Source organism: Hemicordylus capensis, chromosome 4 (genome assembly GCF_027244095.1).
Source record: "Hemicordylus capensis ecotype Gifberg chromosome 4, rHemCap1.1.pri, whole genome shotgun sequence".
NCBI lineage: Eukaryota > Metazoa > Chordata > Lepidosauria > Squamata > Cordylidae > Hemicordylus > Hemicordylus capensis.
The window spans coordinates 61212084-61237006 of record NC_069660.1 but is presented as its reverse complement, the minus strand read 5'-3'; the positions used below and the strand labels follow the sequence as shown (position 1 = coordinate 61237006).

Genomic DNA, 24923 nt, shown 5'->3' with positions numbered 1-24923 from the left:
TCTTTGCACCTGATACTATGGAATGTCAAAATGTTTAAATAAGTAAAAAGGGAAAAAGCAAGACGACTCTTTATCATAGATGCGGCATTAATTTGTATGTAGTGGTGGATTGCTGTTTTGTGCATGTTTGTGTTGGTGGACCTGGAAAATGAGGATTGCTGGAGATGAGCTTAGAGTGCCCCACCCTCATGATCACAGAAGCATCCATCACCATGGTTACAGTTCTTCCCTGTTCAGAGAAAGCGCAGTCAGTGGTGAGTGAGCAGGGGCGTAGCAAGGTTGGAGTGGGCCCAGAGACAAGATTTTAAAATGCCCCCCCCCCTCAAAGTCCAGGGCCTCCGCACACCCCAGGCCCCCAAGGATTTAAGTCTGATATTTCAAAATAAGTATGCTGCCTGGAAATACATTTCACTGAAGACACACATGCACACTTCACAGTATATAGTGATATACATTGAGTACTATATATTTGTTTTACTTTTAATGCCTAGAACACACTAGAAAGATGAATTATTAAAATGGCCCCCTCGCTGCAGATTAGCAAAGGAGACTTTCAACCATGCAGGGTGAGCCTATGTTTGTTTTCTCAGAATTCTGAACAAATTCAGTCAAGTTCGATTCCAGGAGTCTTTTCACACGAGGCTTTTAAAGCCCTTTAACACACATCTCCTCTGGAATGCAGGTGCTGCATTCACATGTTGGCCAGATTTACCCTGAAGTCCCTGCAAGTTATTGGGGAGCAGTTCACACACAAGAAAAATAAAATAAAATAAAAGCACAAGACATGCTTCACAGTTCTCACTCAGACCTTCTGGGTTGCAAAACAACTTGAACATAAGTGCATTTATAAATGAATGAATTAATGAATAAAATAAATATAATACTGTTTCTTCCAGAAGTTTTTGTAGTTTTCTGCCATGAAACAAGCCACTTATAGGACTTTTTAGATTTTTTTTTAAGCCAGCAAATTTTCCAAGCTGTTTAAAAATAAATATTCAGAGACTTCTCAGTCCCTCCCCCCCATATCAAAGCCCTATGGCAAGCAGATGCCTATGTATCGGGGGGAAGGTAACCACAAAAAGGAGTTCACACTCTACCTGGCAAATGCTGGGTTTGGCAGGGCAGCAAGGGGTCTTCTGCTGCAGAGAACAGTGGTGGCCACTCTGGCTGCCTCCTCCTTCCTGGCTGGCTTGGGCCCTACTGGAGTTCAGGCTTCACAGAGGCCTACAGGAGGCCTCCGTGGAAGCCCCGCCCACCCGCCGATCAGCTGAGAGGCGGGAGAAAAGGAGCTCTTTGCAGCTTGTCTGCTGCCTGGATTGCCAGCCAGGAGAACAAGCTGGAGGGACGGCGAACAGGGCAAGTGGCTGAGGGGCCTTGGGGCTGGGCAGGGGGCAATGGGGAGTCACGTGAGGTGCCTCTGGGGGGCCCCTCCAGGCAGTGGCACCCCCAGACAACTGTCTCCCCTTGCCCGATCGTTGTTACGCGCCTGTGAGTGAGGTGTTACTGAGAGGCTTTACTGAGAGTTTGGATTTGCCCCCCCCAAACCAACACAAAAAGTGGATTTTTTCACTCCAGACATAAATCGGGCTATGCTCTAATGCTTCAATGAAAAACCCAAATTGTGTGTGAAGTGCTCCCCGATTGCTTTCAGGGACTTCAGGGTAAATCTGGCCGATATGTGAATGCACACCCTTGATTCCAGAGGAGAAGCAAGCTGAAAACCCCGTCTGGAAATGCTCCTCCCTAAAAAATGCTATGCTGGGGACAAAACAGATGCTTTAGCCCCCAGTACAGCACCTGTCTCCTCCAGTTTCCCTTGCGGCGGTGTCAGATAATAATTTGTGGGGGGCATAACTAATTATCAAAAGGGGGGCTGTTGGCCTGGGTCCCAGATCTTCGGAGAACCCAGCAACACCCCTGGGTACAGCAGCACACTTTCCTATCTGTACCATGCATTTGAAGGACCTGTACCTAGGTTTACTTTTAAAATGAATGCAAGTGCAGTCATTCACATAAAAACATGTAGAGACACCTGAACGCAGGTACAACATAATGTCTAAACAGGGCTAGAGTAGGTTGTTGAAAGGAGGAGAAGAAAGCATGGCATTGAGGAAAAGGAGGGACATCTGTGTTATTAACAAGAAGGCATTGGACTGGCAAGCAAGATTTAGCCGCTGCTGGAGTGGTGGGGTGGCAGGGAGATGGGCCAAAAGGTCAAAGCAATTTGCAGGGAGGAGGAATTAAATTTATTCAGATGTTCATCGGTTTTTCCATTTTTGAACCAGCTTCCTTCCCACTGTGCATTCCATGTGGTTTATAAAAGCAAATTCTGCTATATAAGCTAGAATGTGGTCCCTATTAACTTGTCTTTGTAAAGCAGCCTGCTACTGAAGGCAACCTCTTTTAATCCTTAGTGCCTTACTATTATTATGGCATATAGACTATTGTTTTTTATTAACACTACACCAATCCTCTTAGAATGGAATCCTATCTGCTTATCAGGATGACTCAAGCACATTTATAGCGACAGGTCATTTGTTTCCAGTTGACACAGGAACATGGATTTGGTCCTGGGCAACAGGCCATGACAATGGATTTATAAAAATGGGACATAGAAAAATGGGGGAGGGTTAGAGAAGATAGACGAAGATAGACGTCTGGTTTCTTATCACATGTGACAATCCTTTGCATGGTGCATAAATCAATGGAGACCTATCATCAATTATTAGAGTGGTTGTTTGTTTGATTTGATTTGATTTGATTTCTATACCGCCCTTCCAAAAATGACTCAGGGCGGTTTACACAGAGAAATAATAAATAAATAAAGATAGCTGCCTGTTCCCAAAGGGCTCACAATCTAAAAGAAACATAAGATAGACACCAGCAACGGTCACTGGAGGTACTGTGCTGGGGGTGGATAGTTCAATAGTTCATACTGATAGTTCATACACTATTGAATTATAATAATGTATGTCTAATAATATCTGGTTTTGGTCACATTTTATTCTATGGTATATTTTATTATTATAATACTTATTATGTTATAAGTATATTATTAAAATCTAATAATGTAAACAATTTGATCTATATAACTGAGATGCCATTGACCAAGTTCAGACATCACATGGAACCATAGATTATTTCGTATAACGATGGTTAATTTGTATGTTTGAACCCATGGCAGTCAACAAACTGTGTCTTAGTTCAAGCAGTCAAACCACAATCTTAACCTGAAATTTGAAGTTGATATTTTTGTTGTATCCATAATATTATGTGATGCCTAAACCCCGAATTGTGATTTAATCTCCGTTTGTTTCTATGGCTGACATCCTGACTAATGAAGTACATGCATTAGGAGGCTCTGCGGGAATGCAGGAGGAGCCGTTGTGCATCACACACACACCCGCCCTCCTGTGCACACTGTTGTGCAAGGAAGCGAATACTTTTGAGCACCACTTGTGCACCAGAAATGCTCTGCAAGATCAGAAACACATCAGTGACTCAGCAGTGTGTTTCCAGGCTTAGAGTGCTTCAGGAGTGTGAGCAGCACTCTCAGGTATTAGCTCCCTCGCACAACAGCATGCGCAGGAGGATTGGGGGGCAGGGTTGTACGATGGCTCCTGGTGCGTCCCTACAGACCCTCCTAATGTGTGTGCTTCATTAGTCAGGATGTCAGTCAATAACTCCACCCTCACAGGGCAAACTTAGACCATGAGAACCTAGACCTAAAGAAGCTGTGGGACTCAAACAAACCATGTCATGACAAAACAAAGCAAGACTTGGTTTTTCTTAAATCTGTGACACCAATCCATGTTTGTTAAATAAACCTTGATTCAAAGAAAGTGGTGCCGATTAGATTCTTTTATGTATTTTATCTGCTGTTTCTGTGACCAACTTTCATTAAGAGGATCATCTGGGTCTGAAATCTTTGTTTTAAACACTAAATGGTTAGTGGCACTGCAGGGGATCTAGTATCCCATTACTGTTGCATCTGTATATGCTGTGTTCTCTCTCTCTCTCTCTCTCTCTCTCTCTCTCTCTCTCTCTCTCTCTCTCTCTCTCTCCATAGTTGTTCAGATGTGATAGTGGGATTACTCGTATCACTGTGGGAATGGGTTTGGGAAACCATTATCACTTTGATCTGTTCTATCTTTCCAGTAAAGAATACCCCGATCCTCAAGAATACCCTTATACAAATCTATAGTGTGGCCACATTTGGAGTACTATGTTCAGTTCTGGTCACCATATCTTAAGGACACTGTAGAATTGGAAAAGGTGCAGAAGATGGCAACCAAAATGATTAGGGGCCTGGAGCACCTTCCTTATGAAGCAAGGCTACACTAGGGATGTGCACGGAACCAGTGGTGGTTGGTTCAAAGGCAGAGGACATACGTTTAAGGGTGAGGGTGCCCTTACCCCTCCTGCTGCATTTCCCTTGCAGGCGCTCTATTTAGAAAGTCTCTTTCGGTGCAGCAGAGTACCTCCCTGCCCTGCCCCCCGGTATCCTCCTTGTCCGGAAGTAAAAGGAAGTACACTTGTGCGCATCTTGTGTCAGGCACGTGAGGGGTAAGAGCACCCTCCCTCGCCCTTAAAGGTATGCTCCCTGCCTTCGAACCGGTGGAACCACCAGTTGTTCAAACCAATTCGGAGGCCCATAAAGGGCCTCTGAACTGATTCCATGCACATCCCTAGCTACAGCATCTGGGGCTCATTCTTTGGGAAAAGAGGTGTCTACATGGATACATGATAGAGGTGTATAAAATTATGCATGGAGTGCACCATTTAGCTCAGCATTGTCCACACAGTCTGTATTGACTGGCAGCAGCTCTGCAGGGTCTCAGACAGGGTCTGATGATCTCTATATATCTATCTATTGAAACTAAAATACATGCAGACTATGCATTTAACAGCTTTTCTGCAAATGTTTTTTCCCCTTTTTATTTCTGACAATTTTGCAAAAATTAGCTCTTTTTTCTTTGCTATGAGATCATCAGTTGTATTGAATTTACCTTTTACTTTAATAAGAACTTGCTTCACTCAGACGTATGGTCAGTTTAATGAAAAAGGAAAGTCATTTCTGTATCTTGATATGGCAAAGTATGCCAATACTTTCCACTCCAAAAGTCTGTTAAGGCACTCAAAGCAATAGACAAAATGTGCAGTCTTATTTTTGTGAGTCTTCTTTCACTGGCTGTCATCCTGACTAATGGAGCACCAGACTAAGGATCCTGACTAAGGCTCAGGGACATATTTTTGGGTGGCGCAGGCAGCTGCAGAAGGAAGGAGAGATCATTTTTCCTTAATGTGGATCTCAACACTGGTACACCAGCACTTCAGTGGTTGACATCCTGACTAATGATCTAGGGAACTTTTGAGATGTTTGAAGTTGGTCATCAGAAGTTCACAAGTAGAACTAGGTCAGGGGTGGGCAAAGTTGGCCCTCTAGATTTTGTTGAACTGCAGCTCCCATCATCTCCAGCGGCAATTTATTGTGGGAGTTGTAGTTCAACAACATCTAGAGGGCCACGTTTGCTCACCCCTGACCTAAGGATTCACTGACCAGACTGGGTGACACACACACACACACACACACACACACACACACACACACACACTTACTTTGAATTTGGGATATTGTTTTGAGACAATGGTGATTTAGATCTAGTTTAATCTAAGTGTATACTTGTCTCACAAGATTTGAGAGGAGCAATGAGGCTCTCACAAAGAGTCCACTCACATATATTTGAGCTGACAACTGGGACATTGCTAAAGGTTTAGTTCAAAAACAGAATTGGTGAGAAGGGTGTTATAAATAGCCCTTAATGTGGGAGAGTTCAGAACCTGAGATTGACATTAGAGACCCCGCTAACCCCACTTGGGGAATACTTCTAAATGAAGCTTTGCCCTAAGCCATCTGATGGTCTCTGTGACGTGTTTGGGGGAATCTCCTAATGATCTTAGATATTCTTATCTTGTGCTGGCTTAGCTCAGGGAACCCATTTCAGGTTGCACTACTGTGAGAATGAGACTGGTAGAGTGAGCAGAGAGGCTGCAGGGCAGAAAGCTGGAAAGGAGGAGGAAGATGCAAGGAGGAAACCGCATATTTTGCTAAAAAAAGAAACCACATCTTAAAAATCAGTACACCATACAACAAGTTATCCAAGAAGAAAGAAAACATAAAGCTGAAAAAACTATTTGATCTGTCTCCTCCATTTTCCAAAGCAACATGGGACAACGCTTGACAAATGAGGATGGAGAACCAGTTGAGATTGATGTGGCCGAATTGCAGGAATGGTACAAGAAGTTTGTGGTGGAATGTCCGAGTGGAACTCTCTTCAAGCATGAATTCAGACGCTTCTGTGGTGTACAAGATGATGAGGAGGCAGCAAAGTATGTGGAGAACATGTTTAGGGCTTTTGATAAGAACGGGGTAAGCATCAATGAAGCTGCTTTTGGTTCTAAAGTAGAAGAGTAACAGTTGCCTCTCCTTTCTACATGTGGAGGGGTGTGGGTTTTTTCCCCCAGCGATATGTTCTCTAAGCTTCTTAGTTCAAGGAAGTGATGGATTTTCTAGGATTCCCAGAAGTGGACAATGATTTCCAGCACTTCATTAAATATGAAAAGTAATTAAATTAATGCACGCCTTTTAGTTGAACAATCTTATGAAGGCCATATTTTTATTTCCAGTTTTGTGCTTTGAGCCTTAGATTAACCTGACAGATGCTAAGAACTCATATTTTGCACTGTTAGCCAAAAATCTGTGGATTATAGATGTGATTGAAGATTATGGTGATTATAAATAAGTAGCTAGGACCCAAAGGACTATGTGATGAGCTTGAACATAAATATTTGATTAGTTGAAGCAATTCAAAAAATTCTTCTGAAAGCAACTCCCATGCCACCCAGTTAATTCTGCCTGAAACCTGGTGTGGTCTCCTCCCCACAGCACAAGGAGTTGCTGTCAGAAAAAGAAAAACAAGATAACTTCTGTGAATTTCAGTCAGTAATATTAATATCATAACAGCGTAGTTGAGTAGTGAATTTCTGATGAAACAGCCTGTCATTTCTGAGCAGTAAAAAGGGAATCGTAGTATTTGAAGCACACTGTAATAGTCTTATAGTTTATATAAGATGTACTTGACTCCAGTCAGAATGTTAGTGCCTGGAAAAACGCTGCTGAGTGCAGTGGCTTTGGACAAGACAAGTTGCTTTAGGTTTAATAGTTAATTAAAATGCCAGAATAGCCATTTGTTGTTGTTTCTGTCACTCATGCAGAAAACCGCTGCTGATTTTCTTGTTCATGTTCAGTTCAACCGCTGAAGGTATTTTTAGTTGAAACCTACTATGTATCTTACACCCATACTGCAGTCTCAAGGCCCTGGGTATTTAAGAGAACATTCGTTATGTGCCCCACCGCCCATTGAGGTCACTTGAGGAGGTCCGTCTCCAGTTACCTCCAGCTCGTCTGGTGGTCACACCGAGACGGGCCTTCTCGATTGCCGCCCCAAGATTGTGGAATGCGCTCCCTGCTGAGATACGATCCTCCCCATCTCTGGCTATTTTTAAAAAATGTCTGAAGACCCAACTCTTCACCCAAGCTTTTTCAGCTTTTTAAATTTGTAGGTTTTAATTTTATGCTGTTTTTAAATTGTTAAACTGTTTTAACCTATATTAAAACCTATATTTGTTTTAAAAGTTTTTATGTCATTGTTAACCACCCAGAGATGAAAGTTTGGGCAGTATACAAGTTAAATAAATAAATAAAAATAATAAATAAATAATACTTAGTTTAACTTCATGTGCCCCACCCCAATCACAGAAACACCAAATAACTTACAGACAGAAAAGCAATATGTTGAAATGGAATTGTGAATGGTTCAACATCTATCCAAATGGTGACTCCTGAGACCTTTCAGTCAGGATATGCTGAGCTACAGTGAGTGCTGAGCGCTCATTAAACTGTACACAAAACTAGTTCAATGTGTGCAAATCTACTTAAAGTCCACTCCTGTTGACTTCAGGCACATAAGAAATCATCATTCAAATTGGCAGGGTTCAGCAAATTTTGCCACAGTACTGCAGGGAACTCACAGTAAAACTGCAGTCTTAGTGGTTCCATAGAAAAGTAGGCTGACATCCATAGCAATGGCGTGCTTGTGGGAAGCTGTTGCACTGTCTAGACCTAGCTCACCATAGTGCAAGGCAGACTATTCCTCTGCAACAGCCCTTGCAGTTAGGAAATCCTTCCTAATGTTTAGCCTAAATCTGCTTCTTTCTAATGTAAGTCAATTTGTTCTAGAATGCCCTCAGGAGCACAAGTCTATGCTCTTCTTCTATAGTTATTTATTTATTTATTTTGCATTTTCTATCCCGCTCTTCCTCCAAGGAGCCCAGAGCCGTGTACTAGATACTTAAGTTTCTCCTCTCAACAAACCTGTGAAGTAGTTAGGCTGAGAGAGAAGTGACTGGCCCAGAGTCACCCAGCAAGTCTCATGGCTGAATGGGGATTTGAACTCGGGTCTTCCTAGTCCAGCACTCTAACCACTACACCACGCTGGCCTCTATGTGACAGCTCTTCAGATATTTAAAGATGTCTGTCATATCTCCCTTTAGTCTTTTCTCCAGGCTAACATACCTGGATCCTTCAACCCTTCCTCATAGGGCTTAGCTTCCGGAATCCTCACCATCTTTGTTGCCTTCCTCTGAACCGGTTCCAGTTTATCAATGTCCTTCTTGAAATGTGGTGCCTAGAACTGGACACCACAGCAGCTGGCATCCTGACTAAGGAAGTACCCATGCAGCAAAGAAAACATGCATGTAGTTCCTGTGTCTAGACCAAAGCCGAAAGGGTGCTTGAGGTGGGGGCACACAACTTGTCAGTTTTCCCTTCCCTCTGAAGTGCTCTGTGCCACTAACAAATATGTTCCTGAGAGTCACACAGCTCTCAGGGACATATTTTCAAGTGCTGTAGAGGGCTTCTGGGAGAAGGGGAGGATGTCAACATTTACTCCCTCCCTGTGCAAATGCCAGTATGGAGCCCTGAACTCAGTGGCAGCACCAGAGCTTCTCATGTCGCACTCCTGCTTTTGTTTGTTAGGATGTGGGTCATAGTTGAGGAGACAGGTTCTTGTGAAGATAGCCTGAAGATAATAGTCTGCTTCTATGATATGTGTGCTGAGATAGCAGCTCATAATTTTGGGCAAAAAGGTTCTAGCATCAATATAGGGGATAATTGACACCAGCCTTCCTAAAACCAGACTCTGTCCCCACATCTGGTTCAGAACCTGCTATGCCAAATGTGATCATAGGCATTCCTTCCTATAGCTCAGCAAAATCAGTGGCATGATTCTGGCAGGGTAAGATTGGAAGGCAGAGTTCTTTCCAGCCTCTGTATGTAGCATACAGGGGATTGGGGGCAATAAAAGACATGTGTCAATACAGACATGTGTCAGTCTACTGTGAGGGAGGACGTGTGCATAGAATCACACAGCCATTACAATAATTAACCTAAGCCAATCATGGAACTGCCAGTGGGGAGAGAAATTCTTTCTATGCTCAAAAGTGAAGAAAGGGCCTGGCATCAAGTCACCATAATTGTACTCTAATGTTGCTCATTTTCCTGAAGACAATGCTGCAGTAGCTGGAGGGTTATGTATTACACTCTGTGCTTACATTGGGCTGGTTCAGGTATAACGAAGAACCTCAGTTAGATCTGGGCTCCACACAGCATCTCTGCATCTCAGGAGCGAACACTCCCTGCTTCCATCTCTATGTAAGTTTCTGTTTCCTATCGAGGTTAAAATAAGCCGAGGTTGGTCATGTCACCGGAACCCTCCAATCTTGGTTTATTCTAACCCACTTACTTTAAATAATCCAAGTTCTGTAACTCACTTCAAAGCTTGGGTGCAGATCTCAGGTTATTTGAAGCAGGTAAGTTAGAATAAACAGAGATTGTTAGATTTGGATGACATGGCCAATCTCATCTTAGATAGGAAGCTCATGTGGGGATGGGAGAATGGAGCACATGTTTGAAGGAGAAAGAGGTGGGGGGGGGTCACAAAGGTGCTGGATAGACTAAGAGGCTATTCACACGATTGCAGAAAATTGAGTTAGCCTCCGCTAGCCCGATTTTCTGCAATGCGAGAAATTTTCTGCAATGCAATTTTCTTCCGATTTTTGCTGCGAGCCCAGTGGTTCTTGAGCGGGTAACCCGCTCAATTAGCCCGCCCCTAAAACCAGGTTTGCAGAGTGAGTGCTCCGCAAACCTGGTTTTTAAAATCATTAGTAGTTGTGGCGCGGCTCCGTGCTGTGGCTACTCACGAGGAGACCCCCAGAGGGGAGGCAAAAAGCCACCTCCCGGCTCCGGGGGTCTTGCCAGCATGCCCTGCACACTCGCACAGGGCATGCTGGAGCTTCCGAGGGCCGATCAGCCCCCGCTCCCCCCAGCCGTCGCCGGCTCCGTCACGGAGCCAGCAATTGTGTGGGCGGCCGCTCCCCCTGCTCACTCTCACAAACCAAGTCTCACTGATCGTGAAACCCGGCTCTAATTGTTAATTCAAAAGTGCCTGATGCGTTTTGAGCAATGGATGTTGTTCTACAGAGGCAAATGTGTTTCTAATTCTGGAGATGGCTGCCAATATGTTTCCAAGCAAAATACAAAGTGCTGATTATTTTTATAAAGCCCTGAATGGCTTCGGTCCAGAGTACTTAAGAGAGCACCTCCTTTGTCAAGTAACCTGCCACCTATTTAGACCATCCGGGAAGATCCAGTCACGGTTGCCACCCACTCATTTGGTGGCGACTTGGGACTGGGCCTTCTCTGCGACTGCCCCAGGGCTTTGGAATCCACTCCATGTCAAAATAAGAGCATCTCCATCTCTGATTGCTTTTTAAAAGACCCTTAAGACACACCTAAAACTGTAACTGTTTTATCCTGTGAAATTGTTTTAATTATTTTTATTCTGTTTTTATATTGTATTTTGGATTGTGTACACTGCCTAGAGAAACATATATCAGGTGATACATAAATATGATAAAATAAATACATATCTGTGTCTATGTGAATATCTAGATACAGATATTCCTGCTGCTGCGGGATATAATCCCCAGAAAGATATCAGAAATACATATACCTCTGAAGAAGAGCATTCATTGCTCAAAACACATTAGGCACTATGAATGAACAATTCATTAACTATCAGCACCTTTGGGATCGCCCACCCACCCCTCTTTTCCTTCTGATTTTTTGATGCTGTATAATTCTCCATCCTTTCCCTCCCCTCTTTTCTTATGGAGCTTTTGGTGTTCCCAAGACTCAGGGACATCGTGCACAGTCCGGCTCTAACCAAGGTTCCTTGTGACATATGAACTAGCCTATAGTTTGAATATTGGTCACTGGAGGTGGAAATACATGTATCAGCCTTTACTTCTCACATTGTTTGTAAACAGTCAACAACTGGATTGGACTGTAGTAGATCCAAATAACTTGCAAGGATGGTTAAACTATCTGTACAACAAATTATTTGTTTGATGACTGGGCAATTTAAAGTCGGAAAGAGCCAATTCAGTTTAGTAGGTTACCTAATGATAAAAGGGCTGAGAGATAAATCTCATCAGAAACAACATTCTAGAGCTTGCATTTCATAGTGAGTAATACTGTTACATGGGCAGCTTTGTATAAATAACACAAGTTTTAACTGATTCACAGCCAGAGAAGGGGAAAGGAAAGATTTGTAAGACAGATAATATACCTACATAAGATTAGATATTATGATCAAGAAGAAAGAGAGAAGTCCAGAATTTAACCCTGCTATCTCTACTAATTATATTTTGCATGCTGTTCCCCTTCACTGTGAGGACAAAGTCATAGCAATAGCAATAGCACTTACATTTATATACCGCTTTATAGCCGGAGCTCTCTAAGCGGTTTACAATGATTTAGCATATTGCCCCCAACATTCTGGGTACTCATTTTACCGACCTCGGAAGGATGGAAGGCTGAGTCAACCTTGAGCCCCTGGTCAGGATCGAACTTGTAACCTTCTGGTTACAGGGCTGCAGTTTTACCACTGTGCCACCAGGGTCATGAGTGAAATAGGTTTTTAATTCAGATCAATGTGATTCAGGAGCATAGGAAGCTGCCTTATAACAAGTCAGACCATTGGTTCATCTAGCTTAGCATTTACGCAGACTGGCAGTGGCTTCTCAAAATCCTGTCTTCTCTCTCAGCCCTATCTTGGAGATGTCAGAGAGAGAGAACATGGAACCTTAAGAACATAAGAACAGCTCTGCTGGATCAGACCCTAGGCCTATCTAGTCCAGCATCCTGTTTCATACAGTGGCCCACCAGATTCCTCTGAGAAGTCCACAGACAATAGGGGAGGGCATGCCCTCTCTCCTGCTGTTGCTCCCCTGAAACTGGTATTCAGAGGCATCTTGCTTTGCCTCTGAGGCTGGAGGTGGCCTATAGCCACCAGACTAGTAGCTATTGATAGATGTTTCCTCCATGAATTTATCTAAGCCCCTTTTAAAGCCATCCAAGCTACTGGCTATCACCACATCCTGTGGCAGAGAATTCCATAGCTTACTTATGCACTGTGTGAAAAAGTACTTCCTTTTTCTTCCAGTCCTAAATTTCCCAGTCTTCAGTTTCATGGGATGCCGCCTGCTCCATGCATAATCTTATACACCTCTCTCATGTCATCCCCCCCCCATAGTTGCCTCTTTTCCAAACTAAAGAGCCCCAGATGCTGTAGCCTTGCCTCATAAGGAAGGTGCTCCAGGCCCCTGATCATTTCGGTTGCCTTCTTCTGCACGTTTTCCAGTTCTACAACGTTGTCCTTAAGATACAGTGATCAGAACTGCACACAGTTCTCCAAATGTGGCCACACCATAGATTTGTATAAGGGCATTATAATAGCATTTTTATTTTCAAATAAAATAATCTGCAAGCATCAGATGCTTTTCCCAGAATGGCCCGATGCCGTAATGGAAATATTTTACAGTGCTCATGCATGTATTCTCCCATTCAAATTCAAACCAGGGTTGAGCCTGCTTACTAAGAGGGACAATTCTTTGCAAAATTTAAGAAGTGAACGTGTCCTGAAAAAAAGATATGAATTGAGGTGAAGTAGATTTTCATGTGGCCTGCTCTTTTGAAACCATTCTCCACTCCTAGAGTGGTAAGTTTGAATGTAAAGGTCTTAATGCTGGCACCAGCATGAACGGGTGCAACAATGCTTAGGATCCACACTCGACTCCGGTGCCAATTCAATAGTAATCTCTGAGCCTGCCATGCAAGAATTTCCATACACTCCAATCTTCACTGGCTCACTCTGGGAAGGGGAAAAGGTTCCCATAAGATCAAGGAGGTAGGCACAAAGCTGCACTGTCTAAATTGATAGCCGTGGGACTATAGGGCATCTCGTGTATTAAAATGTACATCAGAGACAGCATTTCCTTCTTGCGCCACTACAGCTTAAGTTTATCCCTAGGATTGGGCTGTCCAGCATACAAGGCTTTGTACAGATATTTAAGGGTGTTAGTGGCCTACTTCTGCCATCTCTGATAGTAAACAGACTTCCAGGGGGTTTCTAATATACCAGCCATTCTGTATGTATAGATTAATGTGGATATCATAGTATGCTTGAGAGTCTGTCAGGACCACTTAGGAGGAGTAGAAGCATGTGAAATGAAATTAGAGGATCGATAGCAACTGAAATGGCCTTGAAAACAATACAAGAATATTTATTGCTGATGGAATATTTATTCCAACGCTTTTCGATAATATATCTTTTTCAAGGAACATTTTCACTTTACCACGTGAGAGACATGTGTTCTAGTCAAAGCCCTAAACAGACTTATATTATCAAAATGTGTCGGAATAAATATTTCTTCTGCAGCTGCTCTTGTATTATTTTTGAGGAGAAGTATGTCCCATCTGAGATCCCCAGCCCTGTCAAGAGCCACCCCTCCAGCAGTTGTTTCTTTGGAGAAGCCCTGGGGCGCTAAGAACCTGGTGTCCCCCTGTAACAACAAGCCCTACACAACACCCATTGCTTCTCTTCTTGGGGAGGCAAATTGACTTCACTGAGTAGCAAGAGTATGCATATATAAACAAGGTTTATGCTACACTGAGAGCTGAGCAGATAAAATGCGAAACCAGTGCTGTGTTGCCTGCTGAAAAGGATGGTGGGGGGACACAGCCTAAAAGACTATTTTTGGAAGGTGTTACCCTTCCAAGGTTAAAATAAAGCCCTGCTCATTTTAATCCATATCTCACCAAACCCGATTAATGAAGCCTGTTTTCGACTTCTTTCCTTCCTTTGGAAGGGAATGAGGTGATTCTCACGACCGTGGGGAAGCGGGCTAAGGGTGCCGAGCCCGCTTTCCCACAGTCTTGTGCTGCCACAGGAGCTGTGCAGCTCCCAGCAGCAAACCTCAATAAGTACCCTCCCCTTTAAACAAGGTTAGCAGAGTGAGCACTCCGCTAACCCCGTTTTGGCAACCGTGAGTCACCACTGAGTGGCTCCACACTGCACCAACTCATGAGGAGACCCCTGACCAGGGGGCTCCCCAGGATGCCCCCCCACACACACACACACTGATCATGTGTAGAGCCTCAAGATATTCTGAACTGCCCCCTACTTGCTGAAATTCTATCTGTGGTTTTTACCAATGCAGCTATTATGAGGTATTTCTGAAACACAGTTCCCAATTGTATTAACAGGAAACAAGTAAGCATGAAAAGGGGTAGTTTGTTTATTTCACTTTAGAGCAGGCCTGCTCAACTGTGGCCCTCAGCTGTTTTTGGACTACAACTCCCATAATCCCCAGCCACAGTGGCCAATAGCCAGGGATTATGGGAGTTGTAGGCCAACATCTGCAGGAGAGCTGAAGTTGAGCAGGCCTGTTTTATAGTGGTAGCCAAGAAAATCTTTCTTTTGCTCTCTCATGAAATCTTGTGCCAAAGAAGAGTTGCACATGTAAAGATTCTTCAGACTGAATTTCTTTCATACCGTTGGACCGTCTAGCCCAGTATTGTCTACTCTGAATGGCAGATCTCTGGATTGAGTAGCTTTAAGTGCAGATGCCAATGGACTGAATCTGGAGAACATGCAAAGTATGTGCTTTGACACCAAACTACAGCTACAGACCCTCCCTATACAGTGTTCCCTCTAACAGGGATTCCCAGATGTTGTTGACTACAACTCCCATAATCCCTAAGCCAAAATCATCACAACTGGGGATTCTGGGAATTGTAGTCAACAACTTCTGGGAATCCCTGTTAGAGGGAACACTGTCCCTATACATCTCACTTGATCTGTAGAACAAGATGTCAGAAACTGGCTGTCAACCTAACTAAAGCTGCATCTGTGCAGTCAAAAAAGGCAGGCACTCATCAAAAGCATCCCTATTTCTGAAGTGTGGGGGCTCATGCAGAGGTGGTTTAAGCTGCCCTCCCCTTCCCCCAGAAGTCCTCTGTGCAGTGCAAATGTATGTCCCTGAGGGACCCTTAGGAACATAATTTAGTGCTTCCCAGAAAGCTTCCGGGGAAAGGGGTGATTGGCGAAAATAATTCCTCCACCCCACCCCCCGCCATGCTTCAGAAATGTGGATGCTGTCACTGCGCGGCTGTCTTTGTTGACTGCACACAAGCAGCTATGGTTAGGGTGCTGGCCACTGTCTCCAGCTTCACTTGTCATTTTGGTTACTAGTCAGAACCACTGGCAAACCTGGGCTTACTAGAGTGTCTTATTGGTGATTGTTCAGGGACATTATGATTAGGATTGTTATTCCATGTATTTTTCCAAAACTGAGAATACAGATCCTTGCCTTAAGGGGCTCACAGTCCAAAATTGACACAAGTGAGGCAACTGAGAGAGAACAGAGAAGAGAAGGCAGAGAAATATTGCAGTGTTTCATTTACATGCAATTAGAATTAGTTCCAACAGAGTATGGGGACTAAGGAGTAAGGTAGATTTTGACTGAATGTAAATAAAATAAGCGAGGTGGCATCACCGAGACATTCTGGGAAGCAAGTCAAGGGGGAAATGGTGGCATTTAGGGAGCAGAATATCTTAGCCCTATGTATGTATAATTGTTCACGTATACTAGCATGTATAATTGTGTACAGTGTGTGCCCATACAGTTATTTACACATTACATTCAACGCACATATGGTAATACATTTCCTGTCTGTACTCTGCATTTGAGGCGGCCTGTAGCCATGTTCACTTTTTAAATCAACACATATCTAGTCCCACATATATATGTATACACAGACACTTGATGCATGTACAACATAATAGGGCTCATGCTCATAAAACATCTGGTGTCAGGCCTCTGGTACACTGGCTAGGAAGAGGCAGCTGAAAAATAGTGTCAAATTAGAAAGTTTGGATAGCTGCCTCAGGCCCCTGCTAACTGGGCAGAGGCACCTTTTAAAACCAACACTTTAAAAGTGGTGATTCTCTTTAATTAGCAGGGGAGAGCAACTGGCCCTATCCATCCCCAGCACAGCAATCCATCTCCCCCTCCCCACCCCAGCCAGCAAAGCGAGGCTGGTCCAGCAGAGCGAGGCTGCATATACATAAGCACCAGGGTGCTTGTGCAGGAGCAGCCCTCCCGCCAAAGGCACGCACACACTTCTTGCACTGTATTAACCTCTCTAGTAGCAACAGGGCCTTCCAGTTGCCGCTGCTGCATCAGCAGCAGTGGAGGCTCACCTGTTCCCGGCACCAGGCTTTGCTTCTCACTACTGCCTCCTCCTTGCCACCTGGGCAGCCCTGTAACTGTTGCTACCACCCCAAATCCCGGCTGTAGCCCTAGCTGCTTCCCCTTCCTCCTGATGGGAATTCGGTTTGTCCCTGGGTCTGCCTTTTAGCCAATCAAACAGACACAGTGGGAATCTCTTTTGAGGCGTTTATTGCTACTGCAGATTAGCAAGGTATCCAGTGGGCTTCGGCTCTGCACTGAATACAAATTGGTTATAGGTGCATCTTACATTTATACAGACAATCTGAATGATGCTGACACCCTAGACATAGTATACGTGGCAACAAAATGGTGGACTAAGTATCTAGTACGCATGCGAATGATTCATTGTTCATCTGGTGATTACTCCTTATGTGCAAAGGATTGCTAATTTTTTGTTTGTTTGGGGTGACTTCTGCAAGACCAGCATCTCAGCCAAAAAAACCTTTCTTTCTTTCTTTTCCTTTCCCCCCCTTTTTTGCCCTTTAGGCAGTGAGCCTTGTGGAAACTCGATGAGCTGAGCTGTTGAATTGCTCCCTCTTCTGGCAGTCGAAGTTCCACAAGATCACCCAGCAAATGTTTGTGGGGTTTTTTGTAAGTTTTAAAAGTGAGGCTTTACGAAAAGGTGGTTTATCAGTATGGCCTCTCTATACATCCTGGAAGAAATGTTGGGGTATATCAGAGATTTTGAATTAGCAAAACAAAAACAAAAAATCCGACATAAAAAGTGAATTTTTTTTTACTATACGGGCTAAGCTCCAGTGTGCAGAGGGAAGCCTAAATTGTGTATGGAGTGTTCCCCGAGATCTCGCATGAACTTCGACTTGAATCTGGCCAATATGTGAATGCACACCCACTCCCTCTGCGGTGAAGCAAAGTAAAGACTGAGAAAGGCCCAGAAATGGAATAAGGTAACTGAAGTCATCTAGTGTCAGAAGAAGCATATTGGGTGTCAATAGACCAGAGTCAGAAGTCAGAAAGATTTGCCAAATAAAGAAACTGGAGCCAAAGAGTAAGCAGGGATTATTGGTGCTTCATACAGCTTTGGATAGCCAGGGAAAACAAGACTTCAGGTCACACTTCTATCCATGCTAGCCTGACTTTTTATCCCAGCCCTTAACTGGGTTAGCGAGCGCAAGCATTGGGGCATGGTCCCCCAATGCACGATGCTCATTGTGCAGTGCATTGTGGGATATCTGGAGGTTGGGATGCATTTTCCCAGCCTCCAGAACTCTGCTCTGCTGGGCGTAGTGTGGATTGTGTGGACATGCGAGTCACACATCCTATGTGTGGACCTTGCTCATTTGTAGGGAGGGGGGCTGTATCTTGCCTTCCCTGATGCCCTCCCCACCTGCCAGCAATGGTCAGGTGCACGACCTTAATATCTGTCAACTGAAAACCTATCACAGTGCCCAGAAAATCAGCAAACACTGAAAATACTCACATAAACAGAAAGGTTTCAACTCTATTCTTGAATGCACACACACACACACACACACACACACACACACACAAACACCAACCACTAGGGCCAAACCATTTGTTACATTATACACAGGCTGACATCCAGACCAATGCTGTAGTGACATGCCAGCATTTTCTGTCATGCAAAGGAGGAGGGGTGACTTTCAGTTATCTTCTCTTCCCTGTGCAGCCATCTGTGCCTCCTGAAACTATGCTCCTGAGGGCTGGTAGGCCCTCAGGGACATAGTTTTGGATGCATGGGTGGCTGCACAGGGAAGGGGATTTGTCAAAACTCACCACACTCTCCTCATGCAATGGAAAACCCTGGTATGTTAGTGCAGTGTTGATCTGGATACCAGTCATAGCTTTGCCCTTTTAAAAAATGTAAATAACAGTACGGTCAAGATCAGGGCAGCAATGCATGTAAGGGGGCAACCTGACAATAATGGCCCCACTGAAGCTGCTATTAGTCTTGGGAGGGAAGCTTCCACTGGTACCAATAGCAGCTTTCCTTACGGGACTAATGGCAGCTCTCAGGGGTACGTTTTAATTGAGTCTGCCACACGGTGAAGAAGGGGTTAAATATCTCCACTCGACATTGCTGCCCCAATCCTTGTTGCTTCTCCCATGCCTGCTATTAATTTTCGGAGAGAGAGAAAGATAGGCTGCATTCACACAATCACAAGGGTCCTGGTTAAAAAGTTAATCAGGATTAGTGAGCTCATTAAATCTTGGTTACTTGTTCTGGTTAAATACTAGTTAACTGGACTGCTTTGACCAGGATTCAGTGGCTTCACCAGGAAAAAAAAATTGAGGGGAGCACAGAAGGGGCATAGTGCATTTATGGGTGGGCAAATGGTGTCCCATATTAGATTTCTGAAACAGATATGTAGGGGGCAAATGGGAGGGGGGCAAAGTGCTTGCCTGAAGGGGCCTTGCCCCTCCCCTGGAGCCACCCTTTCAGGGTTGCCCTGAAATTCTGCGTTCACACCGTCAGCTCTGCTGGGCTCACTAATCCTGATTAACCTCTTAACCAGGACTCTTGTGATTGTGCGAACACATCCGCAGAGAACCCAATCATGCATTTCACACAACATGCAGTTTGGCCCTTATTGCTGTGTTTAGATTATCATATTGTCTTAGATGGCTTAAGATGACGGGAGAAAATTAAAGCAGGCATTTCATTATGTTAAACCCAGATGTAGCCCTGCACCAGCAACCTAAAATGTGTGGCTAATCAATGTGTGGAGCACGGAGCAGAACCAATCCTGTTGTTTTTGCCCCTGACTGCTGTTTGCTGATCAGTCTTCTGCACAGAAACTACTCATGTGCAAGCTGCCTGAGTATATAGACAGGCTTTCAATATGAGGGATACAGACAAGGCTGGAATCAGGGGTTCTGTGGAAGCAGTGTGGCTTCAAACACTTTGCCCAGATTGTCATGCCTGAACAAAATTTCACTGATTCCGACTGCGATCATTGAATTTCAGATAATTCATCCTTGCCTGATGAGATGCATGGTTTGAAAGCTTGCTTTAAGAAGAAAAGCAAGAGAGAGGGTCCAAGAAACAATAAAGCTTTACTTCTCCCAGTGTTTCTCCGTGATATTGCACTATTTCAGGTCATCCATTGCAAGGACACAGCTACAATTGAACAAGTGGCCGGCGGGTTGGGGGCAGGCAGATGTCCTTGGGCCCTTGAGGAAGAGGGGCCCAAGGACATCTGTGGATCCTTGAGCTGAGAGACAACTTGCTGGGTGACAACTTGCTCTTCGCTCTCCCTGTTGCACCTCTCTGAAGAAGAAGGTGCAGGGGCCTGTCTTCACTTTTTCTCCTGGGGCCCACTCCAGCGTTGCTACGCCTTTGATCCACTGGCTGATCTAAGGTCTAAAAGAGATTTTCATGATCTTTTCATATAATTGAAAAACATACGATCAGAGAACTAGACCCTCAACTGAAGAAAAGTGATTTTAATTTCCTCAGGTTATTGATAATAGCTGAGGGTGAGGCCCTCAACCGCAGGCTGAAGTAGACCCAGGGCTTCGGTGTAGTGGGCCAGGATTCCAGTGGGTGCCTTCAGCCTTTACTGATTTAAAAAGCAATGCAGGCGGCCCCAGTTTCCTCATACTTAATTGTCATTGCCTTCTACTTTGGTCCTCATTGCTCCACAAGAGCAGCCCAACCCAGGCTGGCTGCCCTAGCCTGGGTTGGGCTGCTTGTGTGAACAGACTCATTGAGGCTATTCTCACGATTGCAGAAAATCGGGCTAGCCTCTGCAGAACCAATCCTGTTATTTTTGCCCCTGACTGCTGTTTGTTGATCAGTCTTGTAATCATGAGAACCACCGGACTCGGCTGTGAGCCCGGTGGTTCTAGAGCGGGTAACCCGCTCAAGTACCCCTCCCCTAAAACTGGGTTTGCGGAGCGAACGCTTTGCAAACCTGGTTTTCAAGATCATGAGTAGCTGTGGCGTGGCTCCACACCGCGCCTACTCATGAGGAGACCCCCGGAGGGGAGACGAAAAGCCGCCTCCCGGCTCCGGGGGTCTCTCCAGTATGCCCTGCGCGCTTGCACAGGGCATACTCGAGCTTCCGGAGGCCACGCGGCCCCTGAACTCCCCAGCCCCTGCCGGCTCCGTCATGGAGCCAGCACTCATGCGGGCGGCCGATCCGGCCACCCAGGGCTCCCACTTGCTCGTGTGCGGGGAGAGCGGGCTTCTCCCTGCTCAACTTCGCAAACCGGGTCTCACTGATCGTGAGACCCGGCTCTATGTCTGCTCTGTCACCTTTTAGTGTTTGTTTTATGTTATGGTTTTTATAACTGCTGCTTTTTATGGTATTGAATTGAACATGGCGCTGTTTTTAATATGTAGTTGTATACTCTGCCTTCTCACTAGATATTCAAGGAGAATGGAAGTAAAATATAACTGTTCCAGGCAGTGTGAACAGTTGGATTGGATTGAAGGGTATAAATTAGGGCAACAGGTTTATAGTACCATTTCCATTTCCATTTGTTTTTGTCCCTCTTGACAACTGAGCTCTTCAGCTGCCGCTAGTATAAAAAATTGGCTAACATGGGGATCCTTGTCACCATTGGCACCACTGCTGTCATAGGGAATGACATGAAAGAAATGGCAAATTAATGTTCAGCTTAGTTATATGGTAACCATTTTTGTTCTGCTGTATTTTCTTTTACTTTTACTTTACTTTCTATTGTGGATATTTACACATAAACTGTGGCAGTATTGATGTACAGAGTCTCCCGACTCACCTCTCCTCTGAGCTGTGACTGCTCAGCAGGAACATTAGGTCTGGTGAGTGGAGTCTACCTCTCATATGCCAGTAAGCGGAACCTAATGGCGCAGTGGGGAAATGACTTGACTAGCAAACCAGAGGTTGCCGGTTCGAATCCCTGCTGGTATGTTTCCCAACACTTATATCGGGCAGCAGTGATATAGGAAGATGCTGAAAGGCATCATCTCATATTGCGCGGGAGATAGCAATGGTAAACTCCTCCTGTATTCTAGCAAAGACCACCACAGGGCTCTGTCATCTCCAGGAGTCGACACTGACTCGACGGCACACTTTTACCTTTAAGAAGAATTAAAATGGCGAAGATCTGTCAAAGTTACACTCCTGTTTTGCCTCCACAGGACAACACCATTGATTTCCTTGAGTATGTAGCTGCTTTGAATCTTGTTTTACGAGGGAAGCTGGAACACAAACTGAGGTGGACGTTCAAAATATATGACAAGGACGGGAATGGCTGCATAGACAGACCTGAACTTCTAGAAATAGTTGAGGTAAGTAGAAATTTCTTTATTGCCAGATACTCTATCTCAGGGGCAGGCAACCTTTTCCCCACTGGGCTGACTAAGGCAGCAGGCTGAACCTACAAACAGGAGACTTTTAATTAGCACTTGACAGGGCCTTTGCGGAATAGAATCTACTTGTAAATAGACATTATAGAAAAATGCTGGCCATGGAGAAGGCTATGCATGGATAATATAGTGCTATATTATGTGCCGTGTGGAACCTCAGAGAGGAGAGCTGGTCTGGAGAGGAGAGCTGGTCTTGTGGTAGCAAGCATGACTTGTCCCCTTAGCTAAGCAGGGACTGCCCTGGTTGCATTTGAATGGGAGACAAGAAGTGTGAGCACTGTAGGATATTCCCCTCAGGGGATGGAGCTGCTCTGGGAAGAGCAGAAGGTTCCAAGTTCCCTCCCTGGCTTCTCCAAGCTAGGGCTGAGAGAAGTTCCTGGCTGCAACCTTGGAGAAGGCACTGTCAGTCTGTGAAGACAATACTGAGCTAGATGGACCAATGTACTGACTCGGTATATGGCAGCTTTCTATGTTTCTCAGTTTTAATTTCACTTTCAGCTAATTACCAAAAAGCAATGGCTTGGCAGTGTTAAAGGGCTCTAGTGGAAAAGCAACCTTCCTATAGTGCTGCAGATTATGCTGCAAGTATTCAGACAGGGTAAACAACAGACTTGAAAGACAGTGGTAGGTTCTGGATAGGCTGGTAGTGGCAGCAGAATGGATTGCAGGGGTTGGCAGTGGGTTTCCATCCCCAACAGAGGAGGGGAGGTCCAGCACAGGAGGTTAGAACCACTTAAGCATTGGACTAAACCCCAAAAAGCAAAAATAGCCTTTGGGAAACCCTAGTTTAATGGAATATAAAAAGAATTTATTACATGATCATCCCTGGTTTTTTGCAACTTGAGAATAATCCTTGTTGTAAATTTGTTTTAATAAAGTTTTAAAAATTAAAAAAATAATAATAACAATCTCTGTTGTTAGTAAGCATGGACAACAAAACAATAGGACTGCACTAATATTTGGGAAATCTGTGTTAACGCTAGTATGTGCGAGAAAGGCACTTCTGTCAGAACAGAAGTATTCACAAGTGTTTTGTTGCTTATCCTCTTGTTCAGATAAAAATTAGCAGGCATCTAATGGTAAATGAAAACCAGTGTCTTGTGTGATTTATGGGGCCTTACACGTAATGTGGAGCAACAGTGCAAAGGAACTATACTGGAAATTTCTCAAAAAGATTACTGCCCCAGCTATTATTAAAAGGCTTAAGAATAAGGATCATGCATAGAGAAATCCGGATTGAACCATTATACTTATTACACTTGCCATTCCCTAGTTCGAGCAACAGGATTGGCTTGCATTTAAAAGAGCTCAGCTTCTCTCTCCCCATATCCTAGACCAATTGTAGAGCTAATGCCTTCTAGTAAAATGAAGCCAGCCCCCTACTTGACAAGCCACGAACATTAGGAGTGTCAGAAGCCAGTGACTTGTGTCACCAGAAAGGTCTGTCTCAGGCCAATTCGGTCCTAGCTTTAAGGTCAACCAAGAATTGGCCAGGTTGGGTCATGCCCTGACCAATCCAAGGTCTGGAAAGGTGCCATCTCAGGAGACCAAAAGGAGATCAAAGAGAGGACAAGAGAAATTATGTCAGAAAAGAAAAGTGAGGCCATGACTCAGTCTGCAATTCTGCAAAACAAAAACAAAAAACCCCAAACACCAGTATAACACCAGCATTCATTAGGAAGTCATTGTTCATAATGATAATGGTTATAGGAGTTATATTTTCACTTCTGTTTAAATAGTGCTGAGAGAGAGAGAGAATATGATTAATAGAAAGAAGGAAGCTGGGAAAGAATTGTTTTTAGAAGAAATAATTATATTTGGAAGACGTCAAAGGTCATGGAGTCTTACTGGCTAAACACGTTGTGCTCCAAAATTGGAAAGCTACAAACACTCCAGTTGTTGATTAGTGACAGCGGCGCCCCAGTGGGTAGACAGGCAGAACATCCAGTGGGTTAAATGCTCTGTTTCTAGTACTTGCCTAAAAGATACTTGCCTTAAACAAGCCACAAGACAGAAACAGGATGTTTCTAGCCACTGCCTTTTGCTAATTTTTGTTGCAGCCTTTTGGTCAATGCCGTCATTCAAACGTTCTATTTTGGAAGCATACAGTTGTTTTCTCTTAACACTTGTTTTTTTGCTCATGTTTGCTTTTCTTCCTTGAAGTCTATTTACAGGCTAAAGAAGGTATGTCAGCCTGAAGAAGATCCAAGGTTCCCCCGTCTCACTCCAGATCAAGTTGTGGACAGGATATTTGAGTTAGTGGATGAGAATGGAGACGGTAAGAAATTTACCGCTTGGATAATATTGATGCCTGTAACTTTAACAGTGTCAAGCAATTTTAAACAATTTGTATACCAAAATTCACAAGAAATAGAATCTTATTTATTTTAGTACATTTTGTTTGTTCCATTTATATACCGCCTGTCCTAAAGTGACTCAGGGTGGTTACATTAAAAGGGAACACACATAATAAAACAATTAAAATAAAATAAAAATTAAACCACATTAAAATTCATTAAAATTAAAACTAGATAGCATTAAAAGCCAGACTAAAAGGATGGGTCTTTAAGGCTCTCCTGAAGGCCTCCAAGGCAGATAATCCTCTTGTATCCATGGGGAGCGTGTCCACAACCTAGGAATGACAACCGAGAAGGCCCAATCCCAGGTTGCCACCAGACGAACTGGTAGCACCCGAAGATGGACCCCTCCTGATAATCTTAATGAGTGGTGGGGATCTTGTAGAGAAATGCGCTCTCTCAGGTAACCCAGACCAAAACCATTCAGGGCTTTAAAAGTTATAATCAGCACTTCGTACTTTGCCCGGAAC

General features: G+C 44.2%; 2 protein-coding genes across 6 annotated transcripts in view; one reads left to right on the top strand and one right to left on the bottom strand.

Moving 5' to 3' along the window:
* The window catches only part of IRF6 (interferon regulatory factor 6), a 74867-nt gene that overhangs the window by 37262 nt on the left and 12682 nt on the right, over positions 1-24923 (bottom strand). The window contains exon 1 of one of the 2 annotated variants that reach the window (XM_053244805.1): positions 1098-1119. The exons of the other annotated variant lie outside the window; for it this stretch is intronic. The gene's annotated coding sequence lies outside the window, so the exon portion shown is untranslated. Of the gene's footprint in view, positions 1-1097; positions 1120-24923 lie in introns of those variants that run through there. 2 annotated transcript variants of the gene reach the window in all.
* GUCA1B (guanylate cyclase activator 1B) overlaps positions 1-24923 on the top strand; it is a 45876-nt gene that overhangs the window by 10393 nt on the left and 10560 nt on the right. For 2 of the 4 annotated variants that reach the window (XM_053244811.1, XM_053244812.1), the window contains exons 3-5: positions 6223-6430; positions 21869-22018; positions 24260-24374. In XM_053244811.1, coding sequence (XP_053100786.1) covers positions 6227-6430; positions 21869-22018; positions 24260-24374 — 469 coding nt within the window. In that variant the 5' untranslated portion in view covers positions 6223-6226. Of the gene's footprint in view, positions 1-1402; positions 6431-21868; positions 22019-24259; positions 24375-24923 lie in introns of those variants that run through there. The other 2 variants (XR_008306015.1, XR_008306014.1) reach the window with 1 other exon arrangement.